Here is a 22,653-nt window from a genome sequence, read left to right on the forward strand (position 1 = left end):
TAGAGAGGGTGTCTGAACTGGCCTTACCCTGTAGTCAGACTGATGATCATCTTAAATATCACCATAGAACCTTCGTCCAACAACAGATGGAAACAGGCAATGACTCACATTGGAACACTGGACTGAGCTCCCAAAATCCAGTTGAAGAGTGGAAGGAGTGAGAGTATGAGCGTATGAGCAAGGAATTGAAGACCATGAGGGGCTCATCCACTGAGACAGTTTGCCTGAGCTAATGACAGCTCACCAATTCCACCTGGACTGGGAGGGAATGAGCATGGGAACAAAGAAGTCCCTCTGAAGGTGGTTGACAGTTGGGGCAGACTGAGGGGCCACTGATAGTGACTCCCAAACATTCCTTCTGCCCCACCCCACCCCCCAAAAAAGGTGGGGGCTTTGGCATGAAAACTTGCAGTGTACAGGATAAAAGGCTTTAGATCCCCCTTGCCATAACAAAGTTCAGCTCTACTGAAGCCGCTAGAGAATGAGTCAACATCTTTCCATTAGGAGTGTTTCAGGCTTGCAGCCATTCTCACCCCATTTAGCTTCTTTGGAAGTAGGCAAACTAGTGCACTCTTGACAGAGAGCAGTCGTCATCCTGAGACGTGACCCCGACACTGCTCTCCAGTGTCTACAGAAAATATCACATCTACCACTCATAGATTTTCTTTTTATTCAATGTTAATGTTACAGAGTTCTTACACTGTCGAACCATGCCTGAGAACCCAAAGAAATGGTGCAATGGACAGCCTCATCCACCCAGACAGTGTATTAAAACTTGATTCGTGTGCATTTCAATAATTTCACAATCTTAAAAAAATTATAACAAGACTTGGAATTTACATCTGCTGCAGGTCTTCAGCGTTCCAGTACAGTGTGCCATTAAATGAACCTCTTCACATCTGTCTCCGTTCAATTCTCAAACCTTAACCCCAAACAGAATGGGGCTTGGGGAAGGGGGGAGCCTACTTTAAGGTAAGTAGGTGTCTCAAGGTGTGAGATTACTTAAGGTTTCTAGTGCCCAAATAAGTCTTTAGTTCAATGAAGATATCAAATGTCTAATCACCCAACTTCCTCCTGGCTGGCTCAGATCATGCCAACATTACTGCCCAGAATGGCATGCAGTTTTGGTCAGGAAACACTGGCCAACACCTCCTGCTTCCCACACTAACTGCTGCATTCAATCACCAAATTGCAAGACAGTCTCAAGCTGGGAGAGCTTCCTTCATTACCTGTTTTCACTTCTGTCAGTACTGAACAAGTCTGAACTGCATTTTGCAAAGGGATTCATTAGAGAAACTCAGGCACTGACATCATGTACTTAGTTGCCAATAAAGAATATTTGTACTGAAGCATTTCTGGGGACACGGAAGTAGGTAACCGCCTCGCTATTCCATTAGATGGAAAGGAATACAGCAGTACCCTCTTACCCTCTTGAAGGGCCAAGTACTACTGCAGTTATATCTAATTACTAAGAACAGAAGTGATACATCACTGGCAATTCCCCTGCCTTTCCAAGTGAACATCACAAAATATTCCCTAGGTGAACAGAGCTGTCTAGAACAAGGAATGTATCTACAAAATAGCCAGTATCTTCAAATTTTGGGCACACACAAGATTTTTTTTTATCAGACACCATGCAAGATTCATGAAACTTCAGGTTGTTGGTGAGGTTTTGCACCTGTTGCTTTGAAATGTTAAGACAGGCCAGTGAACCCCTCCCCACCTGAGCAGACACCACTCTGTCCACAGCAGTTCAATTTAAACCTGATTAGAGGAGGATTGAGCAGAACCGGAGTGGAGCCTCTGGCACCCGCTGCCCTTTGTATCAAAGGCTATCTGGTTCCACCTAGGGATTGGCAAATTCACAGGTCATTTCACAATTCCAATGCCTCATTCAGGCTATTTTACCACACAATACGCTGTCCAAGAACTTACTCCAAGTCAAAGCAAGGCCTTAATGTGGAACATAACAAGCACTATCTGGATAAAAAGGTATTCAAAGAAACAAGACTATCCCCCACCCTTTCCCCATTTGGTGGATCCAAGTTTGGTTGAATTCAATCTGTAGCCACCTCATACTACAACTAAAAACTTAAATTATAAATCATAGCCCCACACAGATGATCCAAACACAACAGTTTTGACAGCGGCTTATTCCAAGAAGTCTAATGTAGCCACAGCCTACAGAGTTCCTTAGAGTGGGCACAGAACAGGCTATTTAAGGTCACTTAACTCTTCATCTTTTACAGCAGATCAGAACCCAGATGGCTGACTTCTGAAGGCTTCCCGAAAGGAATCCAGTAGAGTTGGTTTCAAGGTTCACACTGATACTAATAGCTGTAACTTATGCAGAAGTTGTGATCCACATGAAATCCACAATTAAGTGCAGCAAATCTGAGGTAGTCAACCTTGCGAAGGCTCAGTATCTGAACATAAAGATGTTTGAAATGACCACTGGCTGCAGGTTTGGTTTTATATGCAGAGCAACTATGGGAACACAGCTGAATCTAATTCACAAATATTTAAGACAATGAAAACACCCCTAAATCCAACACACATCAAGATCAGTTGTGACTCTTGATCTTCCATAGTGCAACAGGGACAGTCACTGGAATCAAGGTCTTCATCAATCAGTCACTGTAGATCCAGATATGAGACGCTGAATGGCTGTTCTTGGTGGTTAGCTGTGGTCTAGTTATCTTGGGAGGCTTAGCAAAGACCATTGCTTAACTGTACTGTGTGTGGCTGTACTTCTGATTTTCAAGCACAGCATACTGGTTGTCTAGCTGAAGTTTAAGGGCCTGGTTTTTTGAAACCTCCTCCCTACCTCTATTTTTGTGTTTTACTACTTCAAAGCTCTTCTCCATTTCTTTATCCCTAAGGGAAAAGAAATGTAATCAGTAAATATTTCTTCTTCACTGGGGAATTTTGAAAGTATTCTTCCTTGAATTAAAAAAAAAAAAAGAAAGAAAAAAACAAACCTAAGAATCATCCTGGACAGGAAGGAAATACAAGATCCATATCAAACCACTTAAGGCTTCAATTGAACAGAAAACATGTAATACTGTACTGAAGCTCTGAGGTCCCATCTTCTGAAGAGACTATTTTGGGACCAACTTGAAGACAAGCGGAAAGAAGCTGTGTAACGACATTTCTCCTAAGACTCACTTCTAAGTTTTAGCAGTTAGTAGATACATCTTTATGCTTAAGGGTGCCTGTTTACTCAGTCAAGTAATGTTCTCATCATTCAACGATTTCTCCTCCCTTTTGCTTTGGGGGAGTGGTCTGATTAGATCAGGTAAAGAAAGGTGTGTGGCAAGTCACTGCCCTCTCAGTCCCCCCACACATTTGAGGACAGAGCAGAGAAGCAAGTCCAACTGGAGGTCTAAATTCAAGCCAGCTGTGCTCTCAATGAGGCGAAAAGGCTGGGGTTTACTTTAAAGCCACCCAAAAAAATTTTCCATCTGATGCCATTTACATTTCTTCCCATTTTATTTACTTTTGAAAATTCATGTCCCTAAATAAGATGTAGATGTGCCATATGTGGTCATTTAACTTCAGGTAGCATTCATTTTAAGTACCTGCTGAAATAAGATCATTTTTAGTATTAGATTTGTAAATGCCAACATCTTTCTTCTACTCTCATTTATTGGGAATGCAATGATAAATGCTTTTACATTTCTAGCTTCCATATTTAAAAGGGACAAACCAGTAATAATGTACTTTTAAGAACGAACTAAATGCAGCTGTGACAGAAAGCAGACAGCAAAGCCTGTCTTTAGCACCCTTTTTCTTGCTCTTTCCAAGGACTCTTCCCCCACCCTCTGTCTTCCTTCCCTCCTGGGTACCTAAGTCCCAGCTGATTCCCAAGTGCCTGGTCAGAGAACCTACTCATAACCTCACATACTTACTTCCGGCTCTCTACGTGCTTGGCAGTGGACTGCAGGGATGGGAACTGTGTGTCACTGTATATTTCTGGTGGTCCTTGAGGCGTTTTTCTTGTTGTGGTTAGCCTGGCCCCAGGAGGCCTATATACACCACTAGGCATTGCCGGCTCCGAGGTTTCTGTAACTAATAGATAAGGCATTTATTCAAATGTGTGGCCTTCTAGTAACATCTTCCCACACTCCTGATCATTTAACAATTATGAGAGAAGCAAACACTGATTCACAAGGGATTTGGACAGGACAACAAAAGCAAAGTTCTGTGAAAAACAACTCAAAGTAGAAAGCTCATCTCTAAGGCAGCGAGCGCTCTAACTTTCCTGAGAATAAATCTAACATGCCATACATCATTATGAGTGAGGTTACAAGCTTGAGGGAGGGGAAATGAGGAGTCCTCAAGAGATTACCTTTTGGAATACAACACCAGAGTTCCTGGTGTTTCTATCAGTAAATGTGGTATTCACTTTCTTTACTCAGAAGGTAGTCTATACAAGTTGTCTTATCTAAAGAATTTATTTAATAAGATGCACACATAGTATTTTAATTTCTAAAGATGATTTTAAAAATAGGCAATCCTTATCTTTATTTCATTCTCTAAGATCACTGGATGTTCAATTTCTCTGTTCAATCAGAAAACAGGAAAAGGCCCCCCGAACAGCTTAAAATCTTTTACGAAGACTTATTTTTCTGTATTCCAACTGATCCTCGATATGGTTTCAAGCAGTGTATTTTTCACTTTTCAAAAACTTTCTTTTCAGAAATTTGCTAGCCTACCCCATGAAAACACAATAAACATTCCTGTGTCAGCTACTAGCTTTATATGTCTTTATAGTTTAAAAGACTGTTTTCTATAGGCTTAGAAGGGAATGCTTACATGCTTACTTATTTTAATGAGAATCTAAATTGCACTTAGAATAAACAAATTTTTGGGAGTAGTGGAACATGCTCACAACATCAGTACTTGGGAGGCTGAGAAAGGATCAGAGTTCAAAGCCAGCCTGAGCAACTCAAAGAGAAACCAAATCAAAACTTAAATTATGTTCCAGCACATTAGGCACATGAGGCTTTAAAATAAAAACTTTTTTGTGTCTGTGGGTGGTGTAATTGTGAGTTGACATCCCAAAGTATTCAAGTGCGGCAATCAGAAGACAAGTTTTAGGAATTAGTTTTCTTTAACAGTGGATTTTGGCCATTTAAACTCTGGCCGAGCTATCTGCAGACAGTGCGAAGCTGGCCTGTTTGCTCACTCATTTGTTTTTCAAACAGTCTCCACTTTGTAGCCCTGGCTGCCTCAACTCAAATACTCTATTTGCCTGTGTTCTGAGTGTGGGGATTCAAAGCAACACATGTAGTTAGCTATTTTAGATGAGTAAAATCAAATCTAGGTTTCAATTTCTCAGTCACATGTGACTAGTGGCCACTATACCACTGCACTCTTCCATCACCTCCCAAAAGTCTACTGGTCAGCATGTTCTAGAAAAGACCAAAACAAAAAACAAAAACAAGAAAAAATGTGTGTCTGTGTGTGTACAGAGATCTCCGTATTGGATAGAAGAGCTGGATTCCTTGAAGGTGTTTATGAGCCCCGGATAGGAGTTCTGGTTCTCCAGTAGAGCTGAAGAACACATAACTAATGAGCTATCTCTCCAGTTCCAAAGGAGATGCATTTTTATAGGTTTACGGAGGGTTTCAGTGATTAAGCAGACTTGAAAAGAACTGAAGGCAAGATGGCTTGGCAGGTAAAGACACTCTCTATGTATAAACCTGGTGGCTAGATTCAGCTCCACGAACTCACCACAGAAATAATAAAAATCAGAAAAAGAAAAAACAAACACATAAAACTAAGAGTTAGCAAACAAGCTATATCTGGCCCAACAACTGGAACAAGGCTACACCCATCACTGTTATGTCCACATCAGCTTCCATGCCACAGCAGCAGACACCACCAGGTCCTCTCCTCCACATTATTTACCATCGTCTTCACAGAAATTGCTTCAGAAACCTGACACAAAGAGGAAAGATACCAGCCCCAAAGCATAAGAACAAGGAGTCTATAAAAACTGTGTGTCTGGTACATTCCTGGAGTAGCCTGAAAGATTATCAATTTCAAGAGAGAAAAATCAAGTATCACTATCATGGTATTTAACTTCAGCACTCAGAGGCTGGGGAGATGGTTCAGATGTAAAGCGCTTGCCATAAAAGCATTGAGAAGTTAAAATTTACACCAACCAGAACTCGTGAAAATAACATGGTAGCAACATGTGCCTATCCCAAGTGCAGTGTTGATACTCAGTAAATAAGGACGTAAGCTTTCCTTCTGGTATAAGCCAAGCCTACGGAAACTAACAGGCTAGGCGACAGTATGTGCCGCCTGTAATCAGCGCAGGCTTGGGTGGGTGGTGACAGAAAAACAAGATCCCAGGGGAGAGCTGGCCAGCTAGCAGTCTTTAGTGCGCTCTAGACTCAGTGAGAACTTGTACCAAAATGTGAAGTGTAGAGTGACATAGAAGAGACAAGAAGTCAGCCTCTGGCCTCAACGGCCACACCCACATGAAGACGTAGCACAACACCCACGCATGCACAAACAATCTGAGGCTAGCTAGCCTGGGCTGCATAGTGAGAACCTGTGCCAAAAAGCAAGTGGTTGGAAGGTCTCTTGAGGAGTCAGGATGAATATTACCGAAACATATTCTATGACATTCTCAAGGAATCAAAACAATTTAAAAACATTTTAAATTAGAAAAGTTGTCAGGACCTGGATGGAGGAGGGTGGTCCTTGGACTTCCCACAGGGCAGAGAACCCTGATTGCTCTTTGGGCTGACAAGTGAGGGGGACTTGATTGGGGGAGGGAGAGGGAAAGGGGAGGCGGCGGTGGGGAAGAGACAGAAATCTTTAATAAATAAAAAAAGAAAAAAGAAAAAGAAAAGTTGTCAGGAAAGCTTACTCCTGTGTAATCTCAGGAAAGGGGGTGGTAGTGGCTGTGATTTGAGGTCATCACTGCTATACCAAGGACTCAAGGCCACATGAGCTACATATAAAATGGTGTTTCAAAATAAAAAATAATGCCGAAGATTTGCCAGCTAGAAATGCAGTTCAGCAATACGTTTAGCATGTGTAAGGCCCTTAGTTCAATTTCTAGCACATCAAAAATAAGCAACAACTTCAGGCTACAGAGATGGCTCAGTGGATGTTTGTTGAGCAAATAAGGCCCAGAGATCAGACCCATGTAAAAGCTATGCAGGGACAGCAGTCACCTATAATCCCTCATAGAGGTAGAAACAGGATCACAAAAACCAAGCTGGCTAGCTAGGCTAACTGCAATTGGTTTGAATTCCTGGTTCCTTGGGAGGCCGTAACCGCAACAAATCAAGTGGACAATGACAACAAGCTTCTGCCCATTCACAAGCACCTGTACAAACATGCAGACACGCACAACACACAAATATATCCCTAGGAATTTGTTTTCTTTTGTTCTTTTGTTTTACAACACAGGGCTTCCCTGTCAAACAGCCCTGGCTGTCTGGAACTCATTCTACTGTATGTACCCTAGGCTGGCCTCGAACTCAAGAGATCCACCTGCCTCTGCCTCCCCAGTGCTGGGATGCAAGGCCTGCGTCACCACCGCCCAGCAATCCTTAAGATTTTTTTTAGTTCCAAAGACCTTTTATTCTCTTCATAAAATAAATTCCTGCTGACAATTCAGGTTTCAAGACCTTCCTAAAAGTAGCACCGAGGATGTACTTTAGAGGTCGAATGCTTGCTAAGCAGGTTAACTACCTAGCTTGACAGTCTGCTAAATAAAACTTATGTGGTGTAATTTTTACAGTCCTTCCATTTGGATCTTATTAGGAACATATACATCCAGATCCCCCTCTCCCAGGAATGGTAAGGTTCCCACCCCACCCCACCCCACAACAGGCACATATACCACATTAAATTAGCCTTTCAGAAGGAAAACAGGATTACCTATTACTGGAGCAGGAGGTGCTTGTACTGGAGCTGTTTTATTCCAGGGACCTGAAGATTTTTCTACTCCACTACCACCTCCACCTTCTTCCCAGTTATCTCCTGGATCTTCTCTCTTTTCATTATCATCATCTTCCTTTTCACTATTGAAAAACAAACAAGTACATTTATAACTTCCCAAGTACCAGATGAATGAATGTACCACCACATGAAGCATTAACAAAAGAACATTTCTTTCTGAAATATGGTCACATGGTACAGCCCTGACCAGTATGGAACCAGATATGTAAGTAGACAAGGCCAACTTAGATGTCAGAGATCTGCCTGTCTCTGCCACCCTCTGCTGGGACTTAAGTTGTGCACCACCATGCCCAGCTAAACTTATTAGGGGAAAAAGGTGTTTGCAGTTGTATAGTCAAAGCACAACTTTTGAGAATCAGTTCTTTCAAGCATGTAGGTTCTGGAGCTGCAAACCAAAGTCATCAGCTTTAATAGCAAGCACTTTTTCCAATGAGCCATACTGCTGGGTCCCCAAAAGAATATTTCAATTAAAGCAAGCTATGTGTCCTAGGTGTTAAGACAAATTTCTTCTGGCTTATCTGGCTTAGTGTTCTGCCTGGGACTTTTTGTTTGTTTGTTTGAGGGCGTGTGTATGCTAATTAAACTAAATCATATTCAGAATCCAAGACAAATTTTTTGACCTCCCCTTTAACTTGATTTTGTGAGGCAGGGTCTCAGGTAGCCCAGGTTGGCCTTGAACTCAGTACATGACCAAGGATGGTCCTGGCTGATCTTCCTGCCTCTATCTCCCATGTGCTGAGATTCAAAGTGTAAACCACCATACCCATCTTTTTTATGATCCTTTAATGCTTTAAAGACATTGTCCACTAGTTACAAGTAATCACTCCATTTAAAGACCAATGATAGCCACTAAGAGGAACAACTTCATCTTCAATCTGCATTTAAGACTGCATCTCTGGGGTTAGGGACTTGCCCTGGCTGTGATCCCACATATTGAAAAAAGCAAGCAGAGAAGTAACCCCTATCTGGAGACTAAGTATGGTGACCTCAGCACACAGGCTGAGGATGGTGACTTCAGTGATGCCTTCTCCAAGAACACAAAAAGTTACAGAGCAGATGATTTGTCACCAGGCCTAAAGACTCAAGTTTAATCCCCAGGACCCACAAAGTGGGAGAATCAACTCCTGCCAGCTATCTTCTGACACGCATGCCACAGCATGCTCACACAAAATAAACTGTAATTAAAAAAAAAGATGCAGGCCGGGCGGTGGTGGCGCACGCCTTTAGTCCCAGCACTCGGGAGGCAGAGGCAGGCGGATCTCTGTGAGTTCGAGGCCAGCCTGGTCTACAAGAGCTAGTTCCAGGACAGGCTCCAAAACCAGAGAAACCCTGTCTCGGGGGGAAAAAAAAAAAAAGATGCGGGGGTGGGGGGGGGGGGGGGGGGGGGGGGGGGGGGGGTGGCTGGAAAGAGATGGCTTAGCGGCTAAGGGCACTGGCTGTTCTTCCAGAGGTCCTGAGTTCAATTCCCAGCAACCACATGGTGGCTCATAACCATCCATGAGATCTGGTGCCCTCTTCTGCCCTGCAGGTATACATGCAGACAGAACACTGTATTCATAATTTAAAAAAAAAAAAAGATAAAGAATATGGACAATTCAAACTACAGTTTTCTGTTTTAACAATCATTTAAAATGATACTGTGCTTACACTAACAAATTATATTTGTGCTATTTAAACCAACTAAAACATAAATATCAATACATCTACAGCAAATCCTTAAATTTTAATTTTAATGAGTACTTTTGAGTGCCAATGCACAGGAACTGATGAAATCCAGTTTCTGCCACCTCTTTCATTTACTGGTCAGGCTTTCAAGATGGCACTAGCTAGCTTTTAGATAAAATAAAAGATGATACACCGAATATAAAGAGCAAATGAGTTAGCACATATAGTATCCAGGAAACGATCTGGCACATAAGCATTGCTAGATGCTTTAATATTCATATGCATTTTATACACGCTGCACATATATATACCATGTTCATAAGACCAAACTTCAAAATTTTTTCAAAAAACCTTTTTGTTTTAAAATTTTGAAATGTATCAATATAGTTACACTATAATTGCTTTAGGGGTAAAATAGGTACACATCTAGACATAACTGACTAGCAATGTCCCAACAACCTCATCTATCCAAGATTGATGAAGATTCCCACACAGACCTTCATGGCACTTACATTTGTATATACTGAAGCAGCAATTTCAGTTATTCATCCATACCTCATATCTATTTACTCACCAAAGCACTAAATCACAATTGCTCAAATGAATATATGTTTAAGAGCATTTTCTGTAAAAGTAAGACTGGAGTTTAAATCCGTGGAACCTATGAGAGCCAGACACGGTCACTGTAAGCCCACCATTGCAGGCAGAGATAAGAGTATCCTAGGAGCTTACTGGCTAGCCAAAATGGTGTGATTCAGGTTCACCAAGAGACCTTACCTCAGAAAGTAAGAAAGTAAGGTGGAGAGAGATAAAACACCCCATGGACTCCTCTGGTCCTCAAATTCAACAGTACAGAAGTAAACAAGCAGGCACACACTGAAAACTCCAATTTGGCTTAACAGCAACATCAATTGAAGTCATATCTCTTTTTAAGACAATGTCTCTCCCAGTATAGCTAAGTTTGGTCTTTGAATCCATGATCCCCCTGCCTCAAATCAAACTCTGGTATTATATGCATATCCCATCACATTCAGTCAGGACACCATTTTTCTCACCCCATCCCCCGAGACTTTAAAAGAAAAACTAACCACAAATTTTTAAAACACATTCAAGACTATAAACTATTAGAGATCAGCGAAGCTTCTAGAATGACCGACCACTGAAGAGCAACGACAAGCTATTGCTAAGAACAATGAAATATACAGCATAAAAGCTAGTCTACTGCCAGGCGGTGGTAGCGCACGCCTTTAACCCCAGCACTCTGAAGGCAGAGAGAGGCAGGCGGATCTCTGTGAGTTCGAGGCCAGCCTGGTCTACAAGAGCTAGTTCCAGGACAGAAACCAAAAACTACAGAGAAACCCTGTCTCAAAAATAAAATAAAAAAGGGCTAGTCTACTAAAGTTCAAATAATATAGTACTCCAACCAGGAGTCTGGCAAGTGATTCACCTGAACAGCCCAATGGGATTGTCCCTCCCTGTGCCTTAAACAAACAAGCAAGTATTTGGGAGGTAAAGTCAGGAGGATGAAGAGTTTAAGTTATAAAATCCTGCCTCAAAAAAAGAATCAAAAATAAAAATATTAATAAAATTAGGGCTGAGGATATGACTCAGTGGGAGGGAAAGCACTTGCCTATGGTGAGTGAAACCATGAGTCTGATTCCCAGCACTACAAAAGGAAAGGGGAGGGTTGTCGAAATAAGCTGGGCATGATGGTACATAACTAGGACTCAGGGCTGAAGTAGAGAATCAAATCAGTAAGACCAGCATGAGCTATAAAGCAAATTTCTAACTCCAAAAACGTTTTATATTCTGCTGGAAAAATAATTCAATTTAAATATTCTCCATAACTTAACAAAACCAAATTTTATACCAAGTAAACTGCCTTCCTCCCTACCCTTCAGAAAATGCTACTTTTGCCCACTAAATTAAAAATGGCCAAAAATTACCATTCCAGTCTTCAAGAACAAGAGCAGACCAAGAAAAGCCTAACTTTACCACAGAACTGGACCACATCCAGAGAATCAACAACTCTAGATAAAAGCAATCTGTAAACTCAAGCCTCAGAACAAAGAAAACAGGAACCTTCTCTTAATTTTTGAGATAGGGTCTCACTAAATTGTTTCAGGGTAACCTTAAACTCACTCCAACTCAGGCAGGCCTGATTTTTTTTCAATCGTCCTTCCTGAGCCTCCTCAGTAGCTGGGAATGAAGGCTTGGATCACCAGGCACAGTGGATATTTTCTAAAATATCCTCTTCCAAGAAAATATACTGCTCTGGGAGAGGCTCTAAATTCAGTTCCTAGAACTTAGGCAGTTCACAACTACTTGTAACTCCAGCTTCAAGGGACCAGATGCCCTCTTCTGGCCTCCTCAGGCACCTGCATGCATGCATGTCCCCAACCCAGATTCACCTAAATAAATCTTTAAAAGAAAAAGGGAAAAGCAAACAAAAAACAGTCACACCAATAAAATATTTTCTTTCTTTCTTTCTTTCTTTCTTTCTTTCTTTCTTTCTTTCTTTCTCTCTTTTTTTTCTTTACGAGACAGGATTTCTCTGTAGCTTTGGAGCCTGTCCTGGAACTAGCTCTAGCTCTTCTAGACCAGGCTGGCCTTGAACTCAGAGATCCACCTGCCTCTGCCCCCGAGTGCTGAGGTTAAAGGCAAAAGATACTTTCTAAATTCCGATACCAAAAGGAATGTTCACTCTGGTAACCTCACAACATGATGGGAGAACACCCAGGGACCTTAATGCCTAGGTGGCATAGACTTAATTAATCATACATTAAAATACTAGCTGGTCTTTCAACAGACATTAAAATCATAAAGACTATGCTCTAGATTCCAAAGACAGTTTAGAGTTAAAAATTATTTTCTCCAATTCAAGTAATTCCCATGTGGTCACTGAAGTTCTCTACAAATTGCGAGCTTCTGATCAAAGGCAATTTAAAATCAAAGATCATTTGGTTTGTGTAAAATAAGTCAAGAATTTTGAATTTTAAAGCAAAAGAACCCCATACTTGCCTTTTCTACTTAAAAATCTTTAAAAACCCAGTAGCTGAGGGGATGAGATAAGCCTTCAAAAGGCCATTCTGGGTCACACATGTTAAGACCCAAGCAAAGTACTTAGGATCTACAATCCCATCTCTACGGCAGTGCTAATTCTTGGAGATGCAGGAAGGGAAAAGCAAGGCCTCAGGAGGAGGGTGGTGGCTTTATGAAAGAATGTTCAAGTTCATGACTAGGGTGCTGAGTATACAAGGTTTCATCGTAAATACAAATCTGTACCTGAAGCCAGGTGGTGGTGAAGTAAGCCTTTAATCTCTGAAGGCAGTAGGCAGATGCAGGTAGGTCTCTGTGAGAGCAAGGTCAGCCTGGTCTACAGAGCTAATGCCAGGACAGGCTCCAAAGCTACAGAGAAACCTGTCTCAAAAAACTAAGAGGATGGAGAAATGGCTCAGTGGTTGAGTACTTACTACTCTTCCATAGGACCTAGGTTCAGTTCCCAGCAACCACACGACAGCTTGCAATTGTCTATAACTCTAGTTCCAGGGGACTTGACACCCATGAACATAAAATAAAAATATAAAAAGAAAGCGGGGGGGGGGGGGGGGGGGACACACGACTAAGTGCAAGCACACGGTATTTAGTTGGAAACTAAAAGACCAAGAGTTCAAGGTCAGTGCTAGCTCACTGCTTTTCCAGAAAGCCAGGTACAGTTCCCAGCACCCAGGTTAACAGCTGTTAACTCAGACATTTAAAAAGAAATCTACAGTAAGTTCTCAGAGAGCTCTGAGTTACAGGAGGAGCTATTTGGGGGGAAGGGGAGTGCCACCGAAGGTCAAGCACAAGCATGTTAAAAATTCAAATCCATTTTAGCCAACTAAAAAATCCAAACACTTTCAAGTAGGGAAACTCTCTCACGGCATTTTAGAGCTGGCGGCTAATTTAATGATACCAGAGGACTGCCTTTGCTCAAAACCAGGAGAGCTGGGCTTCAAGAAAATGTGCCTAGTACTTTTACCCGGGACAGGTTATAACCCCACTTGTAATCACACCCTACCTTATTTGCATTGCCTGAACTCTTAGTCCGCTGTAATCAACCTCTTTTTGCTCAAATTCTTTCCACTCATCTTCCTCCTGTGGAATAAATATCATCCGATTAATTAGAGTTCTTGGTCAACACGTTCAGACCAGGGAAAAAAGGGATAGGGCCATCAGGAATCCTCAGCTGGTAGAGGAATCTGCAAAACATCGGATTAATTAGAGATCTTGGTAAACAGGTTTCAGACTAGGAAAAAAAAAAAGCGATCAAGGGCCACCAGAATTCTTGAGCCGGTAAATGACCTGCAGCCAGCCCTGAAGACCTCAGGCTGATTCTCTGGGCCCACATGGGGGGAAAGAACTTACTCCCTCAAGTTGTCTCCAAACTCCCCCGCACGCGTACACATGAGCGCGCACAACACACAAATGTGATTTTCTTTTTTTAATTGCAGAAGTACGACACAAACCTGTAATCCCAACACTGGGGAGGCAGAGGCCAGGCCAGGTTTTTTGTGAATTCGAGAGCAGGCCAAAGAGACCCCGTTTCAAAAAAGTAAAATAAAATGGATCTAGCGGCTGGATTGTAAAGTACAGCCTGAGTCCCAGAAAGATCCCGACACGTGCCTTGTTACCAAACGCCCTCTCTGCCGCCGCTTTTACTTAAAACCAACTACAGGGGAAAGCCCGGCGAAGAAAAATCCAGAGCAATTCCACAACTCAATTCCCGGCTCCCTGTGGCCGCGGCTGGGAGAACAAGCCACACTTCGCCGGCTGCACAGAGGAGGCTTAAAACACCTGAAAAACCGAAATCCAGTGCCAAGCAGGCTCCAGTGCGGCGGCGGCCGAGAACGGCACGTCACTCGGGGGACCGCGGCCCGCCCCAACCCCCGTGGCCCAGAGGGCGCGGCGCGCGGAGGACGGCGGACGGGGGGGACAAGCAAGCCCCGGGGGCACCCCGAGTCCGCCCGACGTGCGAAGCCCCAGTCACGTGGCCTCCCGGGCCGGCGGGGGCGGGCACACGCGGCCGGTCGCCGGCCTCCCAACCCTTACCTTCGTTACGGCCTTGCCGGCGGGGCCCGTGCTCCCGCCGTCCCCTGGCCTCGAGGTCCCACCGTCGCCCGACCTGGCGCCGGAGCCCAAGCTCCCGCCATCGCCCGACCTGGCGCCGGAGCCCAAGCTCCCGCCGTCGCCCGACCTGGCACCGGAGCCCGAGCTCCCGCCGTCACCCGGCCTGGCGCCCGCCGCCGCGCTGCTCCCGCCCGCGCCGCTCGCCGCGTTGGCCGCCCGACTGCTCCGCTCCTTCTTCTTCTTCTTGTCCCTCTTGGCGAAGAAGTTGTCCAGGCTCCGCTCCTCGGTCTCAGCCATGGCCGCGGCCCGGATGGGTGGGGCCGCTGGCGGACGCGGCGTTCGCGGTTCGGGGCTCTGGGTCAAGGCCGGCTGTGCGCTCAGGCTGCCGGGTGCGGCGTCGCCTCAGCCCCGCGGGGTCGCCGAGGAGAGGGCGGCAGGGCGGTCGGCTTCCCCCTCCCCCGCGCTCCGGGGGACGGTGGTACGCTCCTCGCCGGGGCCGCAAGCGCAGAGCAGGGTCGCGCTCGCCCCGCTGCCTGAGGGACGAGGAAGGCGCGCACCGGCAAAGCGCACAGCGAACGACGGCGCGTGCGGGAGGAAGACGCGCGGGCCTGAGGAGGGGAGAGGGGACGGGGAGGGGAGGGAGGGGAGGAGGGAGGGCGGGCCACCAGCAGAGAGAGGCAGCGCCGCGCCTGCGCGCTCGGTTCCGCCCGCTGCTATGGGCGCGCCGAGGGGGGAGGGCGGCGGGAGGATACGGGGGCGGAGCTCCCGGGAGAGCCAATCAGACGCCGGGACGGAGCTCTTAGGTGACAATCCGTTCCTCCGACGGGGCGGTGCCGGACATGGGGGCGGGGAGAAGCGGGTGTCTGCAAAAGGAGTGACGTCCTAGCGACTCCTGCCTCCGATTGGCCAAGGGTTTGCCTTGGGGGCGGGCATTTAGAGGGTTGGTGACTTGGCTGAAGAAGACCAGCCGGAGGGGGCGGTGTCTGCCTTGGTTGCGCGCATGCGTAGGGTACACGTGCGTCGGCTCGCCAGGACTGTGGCCTGGTAGGCATTTGAACTTTCAGGAAAGAAAGAGACCGTGTTAAGCCAGCTGTGTTCAAGCTTGTTCCTCCTGCCCTCCTCTTTTCTGTACCTGCACCCTCTCTGGTCTGGCGCCTAGCTGCTTGTGATCAGGATGCTTTTGATGAGCAGTGGATTAGCACTTGTTGTTATTCCCCAGAAGGCCCCTGAGCGTAGCTCGCCTGGGGAACTACACTTGTAGTTCCATTTATTGAATGATCTTTAATAATCCAGGAGATAAATGAAAGGGAGCTGATTTTGAACTTCATCCTGGACTAGATGTGTCCCCCAGGGTCAGGGTAGATGATCTGACCTTCTAACGCTAGCTCTTGTGAGATGGAGAATGACTGGCAATGCGATTTAGTGGTACAGAGTTTAACAGACACACATGGGCACTGGGTTCCATCCACAACATCACAAAAAGAAAACACACACAAGAAAACCCCTCCTTTTTCTGGGCCTGCACTCTCTCTGCACCTACTGATATATCTCCCATCCAGAAATCTTTTTGTTTGCTTGAGGGAGGTATTTTCTTGTGAGACAGGGTCTCGCATATCCAGGCTCTCTGAATGCCATACATAGAAAAGATAACCAACTTCTGATCCTGACATCACCTCCCAAGTGCTCAGAGCACAGACATGTACCACCCTGCCTATATTATGTGTTGCTGGGGATTTCCATTCTTGCTACTCAGGCTGTCTACTAACTACCAACTGAACAATGAGCCAACACAGATTTTTTTTATTTTTGTTTTTTTAATACATGAATGCACCTAGAAACCTCCTACCTTGACTGGAGTTTGAGTGGGAGCTACAGTTTAACTCTGGCTCCTATCTGGGATCTGAGGCCAAAGAAAGGAAACAACCGCAAGAGAAAGAAATGAGAACCAAAAATACCCGGTTTCCACCTGACTTGACCTTGGGGCCCTGAGAATCAAATGTGTGTTTCCTCATGAAAAGTGTGGTCTAGGTGTAGTTTTAAACACCTGCTTCCTCTTAAGGGTAGAGGAGAAAGCTGTGACAACCACTGAGGAAATGGCTCAGACCTAGGTCTGTTGCCCTGTGGGACAGAACCCAGTCAGTAAATGGAGAGGTGCCTTTTCCATACCAGTCCACCTTAGAAGTCCTACCCTAGTCGTGGCCTTTGAAGAACTGAGTTCTGAACATATCAAAGGATAAAACAAGGCCCTAGGGGTTGCTATTGCTGCCATGAAACACCATGACCAAAAGGCGAGTTGTGGAGGAAAGGGTTTAATTTGGATTACACTCCAGCATTGCTGTTCATCACTGAAGGAAGTTGGGAAAGGAACTCAAACAGGGCAGGATCCCAGAGGCCGGAACTGATGCAGAGGCCATGGAGGGGTGCTGCTTACTGGCTTGCTTCTCATGATTTGCTTAGCCCACTTTCTTATAGAGCCCAGGACCAACAGCCCAGGGATGGAACCACCCACCATGGGCTCAACTGTCCCCCAATGATCACTAAATAAGAAAATGCTTTACAGCTGGATCTCATGGAGGCATCTCCTCAACTGAGGTTCCTTCTGATGACTAGCTGGGGTCAACTCTGACACACAAAACCAGCAAATACAGCCCTACAGCTGTAGCCAATAACAAGCAGCCCTTTCTTCCTTCCTTCTTTCCTTCCTTCCTTCCTTCCTTCCTTCCTTCCTTTCTTTCTTTCTTTTTTTTTTCCTTTTGTTTTTGAGACAGGGTTTCATGTAACCATGGCTGTCCTGGAACTAGCTCTGTAGACCCAGGCTGTCCTTAAACTCAGATGCACCTGCCTCTGCCTCCTAAGTGCTGGAATTAAAAGTGTGTGCCACTACACCTGGCTAATAAGCAGACATATTAGTTCCCTTCTCCCAACCTCCCAGGATGGATCCTTTTGTGATACCACATATCTTCCTGTGGTATTGGCCAAGTTCAACCCTGCCTGACACCACCACCTTTGTTTGACATCTATTATCAAAATGTCTTTATGCTTTCCTTGTCCCTTGTCTTCTTTCTTTCTTCTTCTTTCCTTCTTTTTCTGTGCTTTCCTGCCCTCTGTCTCTTTCTTTTCTTTTTTTCAGATAGAGTCTCACGTATCCCAAATACCCTTGAACTCCCTAGGTGGACGGAGCCAAGGATGATCTTGGACCTCTACCTCTTAATTAGCCTTTTTTTATTTTAAGACAGAGTCTCACAGCCGGGCGGTGGTGGCCCATGCCTTTAACCCCAGCACTCTGGAGGCAGAGGCAGGTGCATCTCTGTGAGTTCGAGGCCAGCCTGGTCTACAAGAGCTAGTTTCCAGGACAGACAGGTTTCAAAGCTACAGAGAAACCCTGTCTCAAAAAAGGAAAAAAAAAAAAAAGAGTCTCACTATACAACCCTGGCTGGCCTAGAACTCACAGAGATCTTCCTGCTTCTGCCTCGCTCTGCAGGGATTAAGGGTATGCACCGCTTGAGACTATCACCATTTTTTACCAAGTTTGTTTCACATGTCTAGACAACTATTTTACCAACTGAACCCCAGACCCTTCCCCCCCCCTTTTTAAAAAAAAATGTGTTTATTTTATATATGTGTGTGACTGCATGTATGAAACTATGCACATTGGATCTCCTAGATCTGGAGTTACAGGTGACTGTGACCACCTTATAGGGGTGCTGGGAACCGAACAGTGGCCCTCTGCAGAAACAGGAAGTTCTCTTAATCACACAGCCACCTCTCCAGCTAATTTCTCTCTTCCTTACGATGAGGTCTTCCTGTGTAGTCCTGGCAGGCCTTTAGTTAACACTTCTGCTTCTGTCTGTAGAGTGTTGAGATTATACACCTACACTACCAAGTCTGTGGGGGTTTTGTTGGTGGTGGTGGTGATGGTAGTGGTGGTGGTGTCGATAAATGTGGGGTTGGTGCATATGCACCCGTGTATTCATGATTGCTTTGGAAGCCAGTGGACAACCTTAGGTGTCCAGGCCTCAGGTATCATCTACCTTGTTTTGTGGTCATTTGTATACGTATGTGTGTGACAAGTGCCATGGCGTGTATGTTCCTGCCAGAGGACAACTGGCAGGAACCTAGAGGATCAAACTCAGGTAGTCAGGCATGGCATCAGGTACCCTTATCCACAGAGCCATTTTGCCACCCCGCCTTGTTTTTAGGGACATAGTTTCTCACTGGGTTTGGCATGTACTAATTCAGCTATGCTGGCTGGTGAGGGATTACTAGGGACCCACCAGCCTCTGCCTCCTCAGAACTAGGATTACAAGGGCTCCTGTAACCAACCAAGAAGGGGGTGGGGACACTTAACAAGAGCAACTCACGGGAATAGCTACTGTTGATTTCAGGGCAAGAGAGTCAAAGAAGAAGGGACCAGTTTCACACTGGAAAGACTAACTCCAGGTGACACAGCCTCAAAGACACTGGCCTCACTATTGGCCTGACCTCAATCTCTTACACATGATAGGGTTTGGGAAGCCTGCCATCAATCACACTGCAAAACACAGGAGGGAATTCTGTTGTGTCAACCCTTGGCTGCAGTTGCTTCTCTGGGTTTGCTCAGGGCATTGATTCCTTCAGGACTATCATGTATTGTTGATGAGGACCCATTTATTCATATCTAGAGCTTGTCTTCCGTATTATTAAAGAATTGAAGGCAGGTGTTACTCATCTTTGAGTAAGGCACAGTGTCTCAAATGTAAGCGAACGAGTGCTTCCTAAAGGAGAAGGGGCTAGGGAGACGCCTCAGCCAACAGCTTGCCCTGAAAGCGTGGGGACCCATGTGAAAAGCTGGGCATACGCTAGCCCGAATCCCACCATGTCCTCCCCCTTCATCCTCATCTGGATGCATCTCCAAAGCACCCTCAGCTCTTGTAATCATCCCTCTCCCAGTGTTCAGACCATCTTCGTTCTTAAAGCCAAGCAGATCTTCTCTTGTGCTTGCTGCTGGAGAGAGGAAGTGACGACTGAGAACCTCTGAAATAGTCCAAAGCAGAGAGACAAGGTAGCAGTCTGAACATGGCCACAAGAGGAGGCCAGGGTCGGGGATGTAGCAGGGAACAGGAGGGGTAGAACGAGAGGAGCCAGGATGACAACATGGACTCTGTAACAGATATTTGCCATGCTCAGAGAACCTGGAGGCCAACATGGGCACTGGTATGCTGATAGGTACCACAGTTAGCCATTTGTCCAGGGTCTGCTGAGCTCCGATATTCTGAGTTCAAGAGCTAGCAAAAGGCAGCTGAGCAGGCCCATTGTTGCTGGGCTCTTTTCTGCTGAGCTATTTGTTCCAAGTTCCATTCTCCCTAGGCTGGAAATTCCACCAGTGCTCAGCTCACAGGAATGCAGCACACACTGGCCAGACAGCTCCCTGGAAGTGGGGTGGCCAGGATTCTTCTTTCTAACATTTGTGAGGCAGACTGCCACAGAGTGTTCTTCTTTTCCAATGGGCCTGGCAGATCTCATTTGAGGGTGGAGGTGGGGGAGGTGAGTGCTTGTTCTCTCTGAGGTCACCACTGGCAGAGTGGGGATCTGACCTTACAAAGCCTCGGGACTTTTTTTTTTTTTTTTTTTTTTTTTTGGTGTGTTTGATGCCCTTGCTGATAGTCGCATGATTTCTAAGTCACTTTTATTCATTCATTCATTCATTCATTCATTCATTGGTCTAAAAACATTTTACCAATGTGTACTGTATTTCCAGGCCCTATATTAGGAGTTAAGAATAATGGGATTAGAAGTATCTGTAGGTCAGTGGTAAAGCCCTTGCCTAACGTGTGAGGCTCTGGGCTTGATCTGGAATGTGAATTCCTGATCCTTCTATGTGCTGGTGATTTTTGTCAACTTGATACAAGCTGGAGTGAACTGGGAAAAGAGAGCCTTAACTGACAGGACACCTTCATCACATTGGCCTTAGGCATGTCTGTGGGGTGTTTTCTGGATCGTTAATGTGGGAGGGTCCAGCCCATTGTGGGCAATGCCACCTGGGCAGAGGGTCTCAAACTGTACCAAAATAAGCAAGCTGAAAGGTGCTCTGAGGCGCAAGCCAGAAAGCAGCGTTCCTCCAAAGCTTCTGCTCCTGCTTCAGCCCCAGTTTGTGTGCTTGCCCTGACTTCTCTCAGTGATGGGCTGAGACTGGGCCAGGCGAGCCCAATAAACCCTTTCCTCCCTCCCTCAGTCACTTTGGTCACAGTGTTTATCACAGCAATTAAAAACCAAGTAGGTCAGCGTGCCTTCACCTTCCAAGTGTTGGAATTATGGTTGTGTGACGCCACACTGGGGTTTCTTTTGTTTGCTTGTTTGGTTTGATTTGGCTCTGTTTTCTCCAGTCTGGCCTCAAAGTCCTGGGCTTGAATGATCCTCCTAGCTCAGTATCCTGAGCAGCTAGGACTATAGACATACCTAGCTATTTGACTGTCTTTACACCTGATAAAACTTTTTTTTAAAGTATCACTCAGGAGGCAGAGGCAGGCGGATCTCTGTGAGTTTGAGGCCAGCCTGGTCTACAAGAGCTAGTTCCAGGACAGGCTCCAAAACCAGAGAAACCCTGTCTTGAAAAATTGAAGGAAAGAAAGAAAGAAAGAAAGAAAGAAAGAAAGAAAGAAAGAAAGAGTATATGTGTGCTGGCTAGTTTTGTGTCATCTTGACACAAGCTAGGAGGACTCCTCAACCAAGAAAATTCCTCCATAAAACTGGGCTGTAGTAATGCCTAGTCTATTGTAGGTGGTGCCATCCTTGGGCTGGTAGTCCTGGGTTCTATAAGAAAGCAGGCTAAGCAAGCCATAGGAGCAAGCCAGTAAGCAGCACTGCTCCATGGCCTTTGCAGCAGCCTGCCTCTGGGTTCCTGCCCTGTTTGAGTTCCTGTCCTGACTTCTTCCAATGATGAAGAGTGATATGAAACTGTAAGTCAAATAAACCCTTTCCTTCCCGAGTTGCTATGGTCATGGTGTTTCATCACAGTAACCCTAACTAAGACAGTGTGTTTGTGTGTCGCATGCACATATGTGTATCAGTACCTGGGAAGGCTAGAGGAAGGTGCTGTATCCTCTGGAGCTAGAGTTACAGATAGTTGTACATTATCTAATGATGGGTGCTGGGAACCAAGCCCTAGTCCTCTGCAAGAGCAAGCACTCAACACGGAGCCATCGCCTCAGCCCCAGGTTCCATGATTGTTTTGTTTGTTTTGTTTTTTATATAGTCTCACTATGCAGCCCAGACTGGCCTTGAACTTGTGATCCTCCTGACGGGCCTCCTGATCAAAGGAATTCCAGAATTGTGCCACCGTGCCCAATTTACGCAGTCCATTTTGTGTAAAGGGTGCAAGCTGGAGGATGAGAGAACGCCAGAGACTAGAAGGGAACAGATAGGACAAAGCCACAAGACCAGAAGCATTTCCCACTAGAACATGATGAACTGAAATTGGTTCTCTCACAGACCAGCCTGCTGTGAAGCAAAGATGAGTCATTGGGCCCCACCCTGACTTGGATGAAATGGCCTCCCAATGTCTGCCTTGCTTAACTCTTAGGGTACACTCAGTAGTCAGCCCTCTGATGACTGCTTTGACTCACTGGATTGCTAATACTGAAAAGGTGCCCCAGCAGCGAGTAACTGAAGGCTGAACCCCAGCTCAACAAATCACTCTGTGAAGCCGGGCAGTGGTGGTGCATGCCTTTAATCCCAGCACTCGGGAGGCAGAGGCTGGTGGATCTCTGTGAGTTTGAGGTCAGCCTGGTCTACCGAGCAAGTTCCAGGACTGGCTCCATAGCTACAGAGAAACCCTGTCTCGAAAGAAAGAAAGAAAGAAAGAAAGAAAGAAAGAAAGAAAGAAAGAAAGAAAGAAAGAAAGAAAGAAAG

At 45.5% G+C, this 22,653-nt stretch overlaps 1 protein-coding gene across 4 annotated transcripts; it reads right to left on the bottom strand.

The window, feature by feature from the left end:
* Positions 1 to 647: 647 nt before the first annotated feature.
* Positions 648 to 15,063, bottom strand: Cdv3 (CDV3 homolog). Of its 4 annotated transcripts, none has more exons than XM_050139148.1 (5): positions 14,749 to 15,063; positions 13,718 to 13,794; positions 7,912 to 8,054; positions 3,912 to 4,071; positions 648 to 2,877 (listed from the first exon to the last, which is right to left on the bottom strand). In XM_050139148.1, the coding sequence occupies exons 1-5, from the start codon at positions 15,061 to 15,063 to the stop codon at positions 2,727 to 2,729; spliced, it is 846 nt and encodes a 281-aa protein (XP_049995105.1). In that variant the 3' UTR covers positions 648 to 2,726. The 4 variants fall into 4 exon arrangements, with proteins under 4 accessions (XP_049995105.1, XP_049995106.1, XP_049995109.1 ...); XM_050139149.1 differs by having other exon boundaries at positions 2,629 to 2,943; XM_050139152.1 differs by having other exon boundaries at positions 2,629 to 3,581.
* Between the last annotated feature and the right edge of the window lie 7,590 nt (positions 15,064 to 22,653).

The sequence above is a fragment of the Alexandromys fortis genome, unplaced genomic scaffold, assembly GCF_014885135.2.
Source record: "Alexandromys fortis isolate MF-2015 unplaced genomic scaffold, M_Fortis_MF-2015_v1.1 scaffold_36, whole genome shotgun sequence".
In the NCBI taxonomy this organism is placed as follows: Eukaryota; Metazoa; Chordata; class Mammalia; order Rodentia; family Cricetidae; genus Alexandromys; species Alexandromys fortis.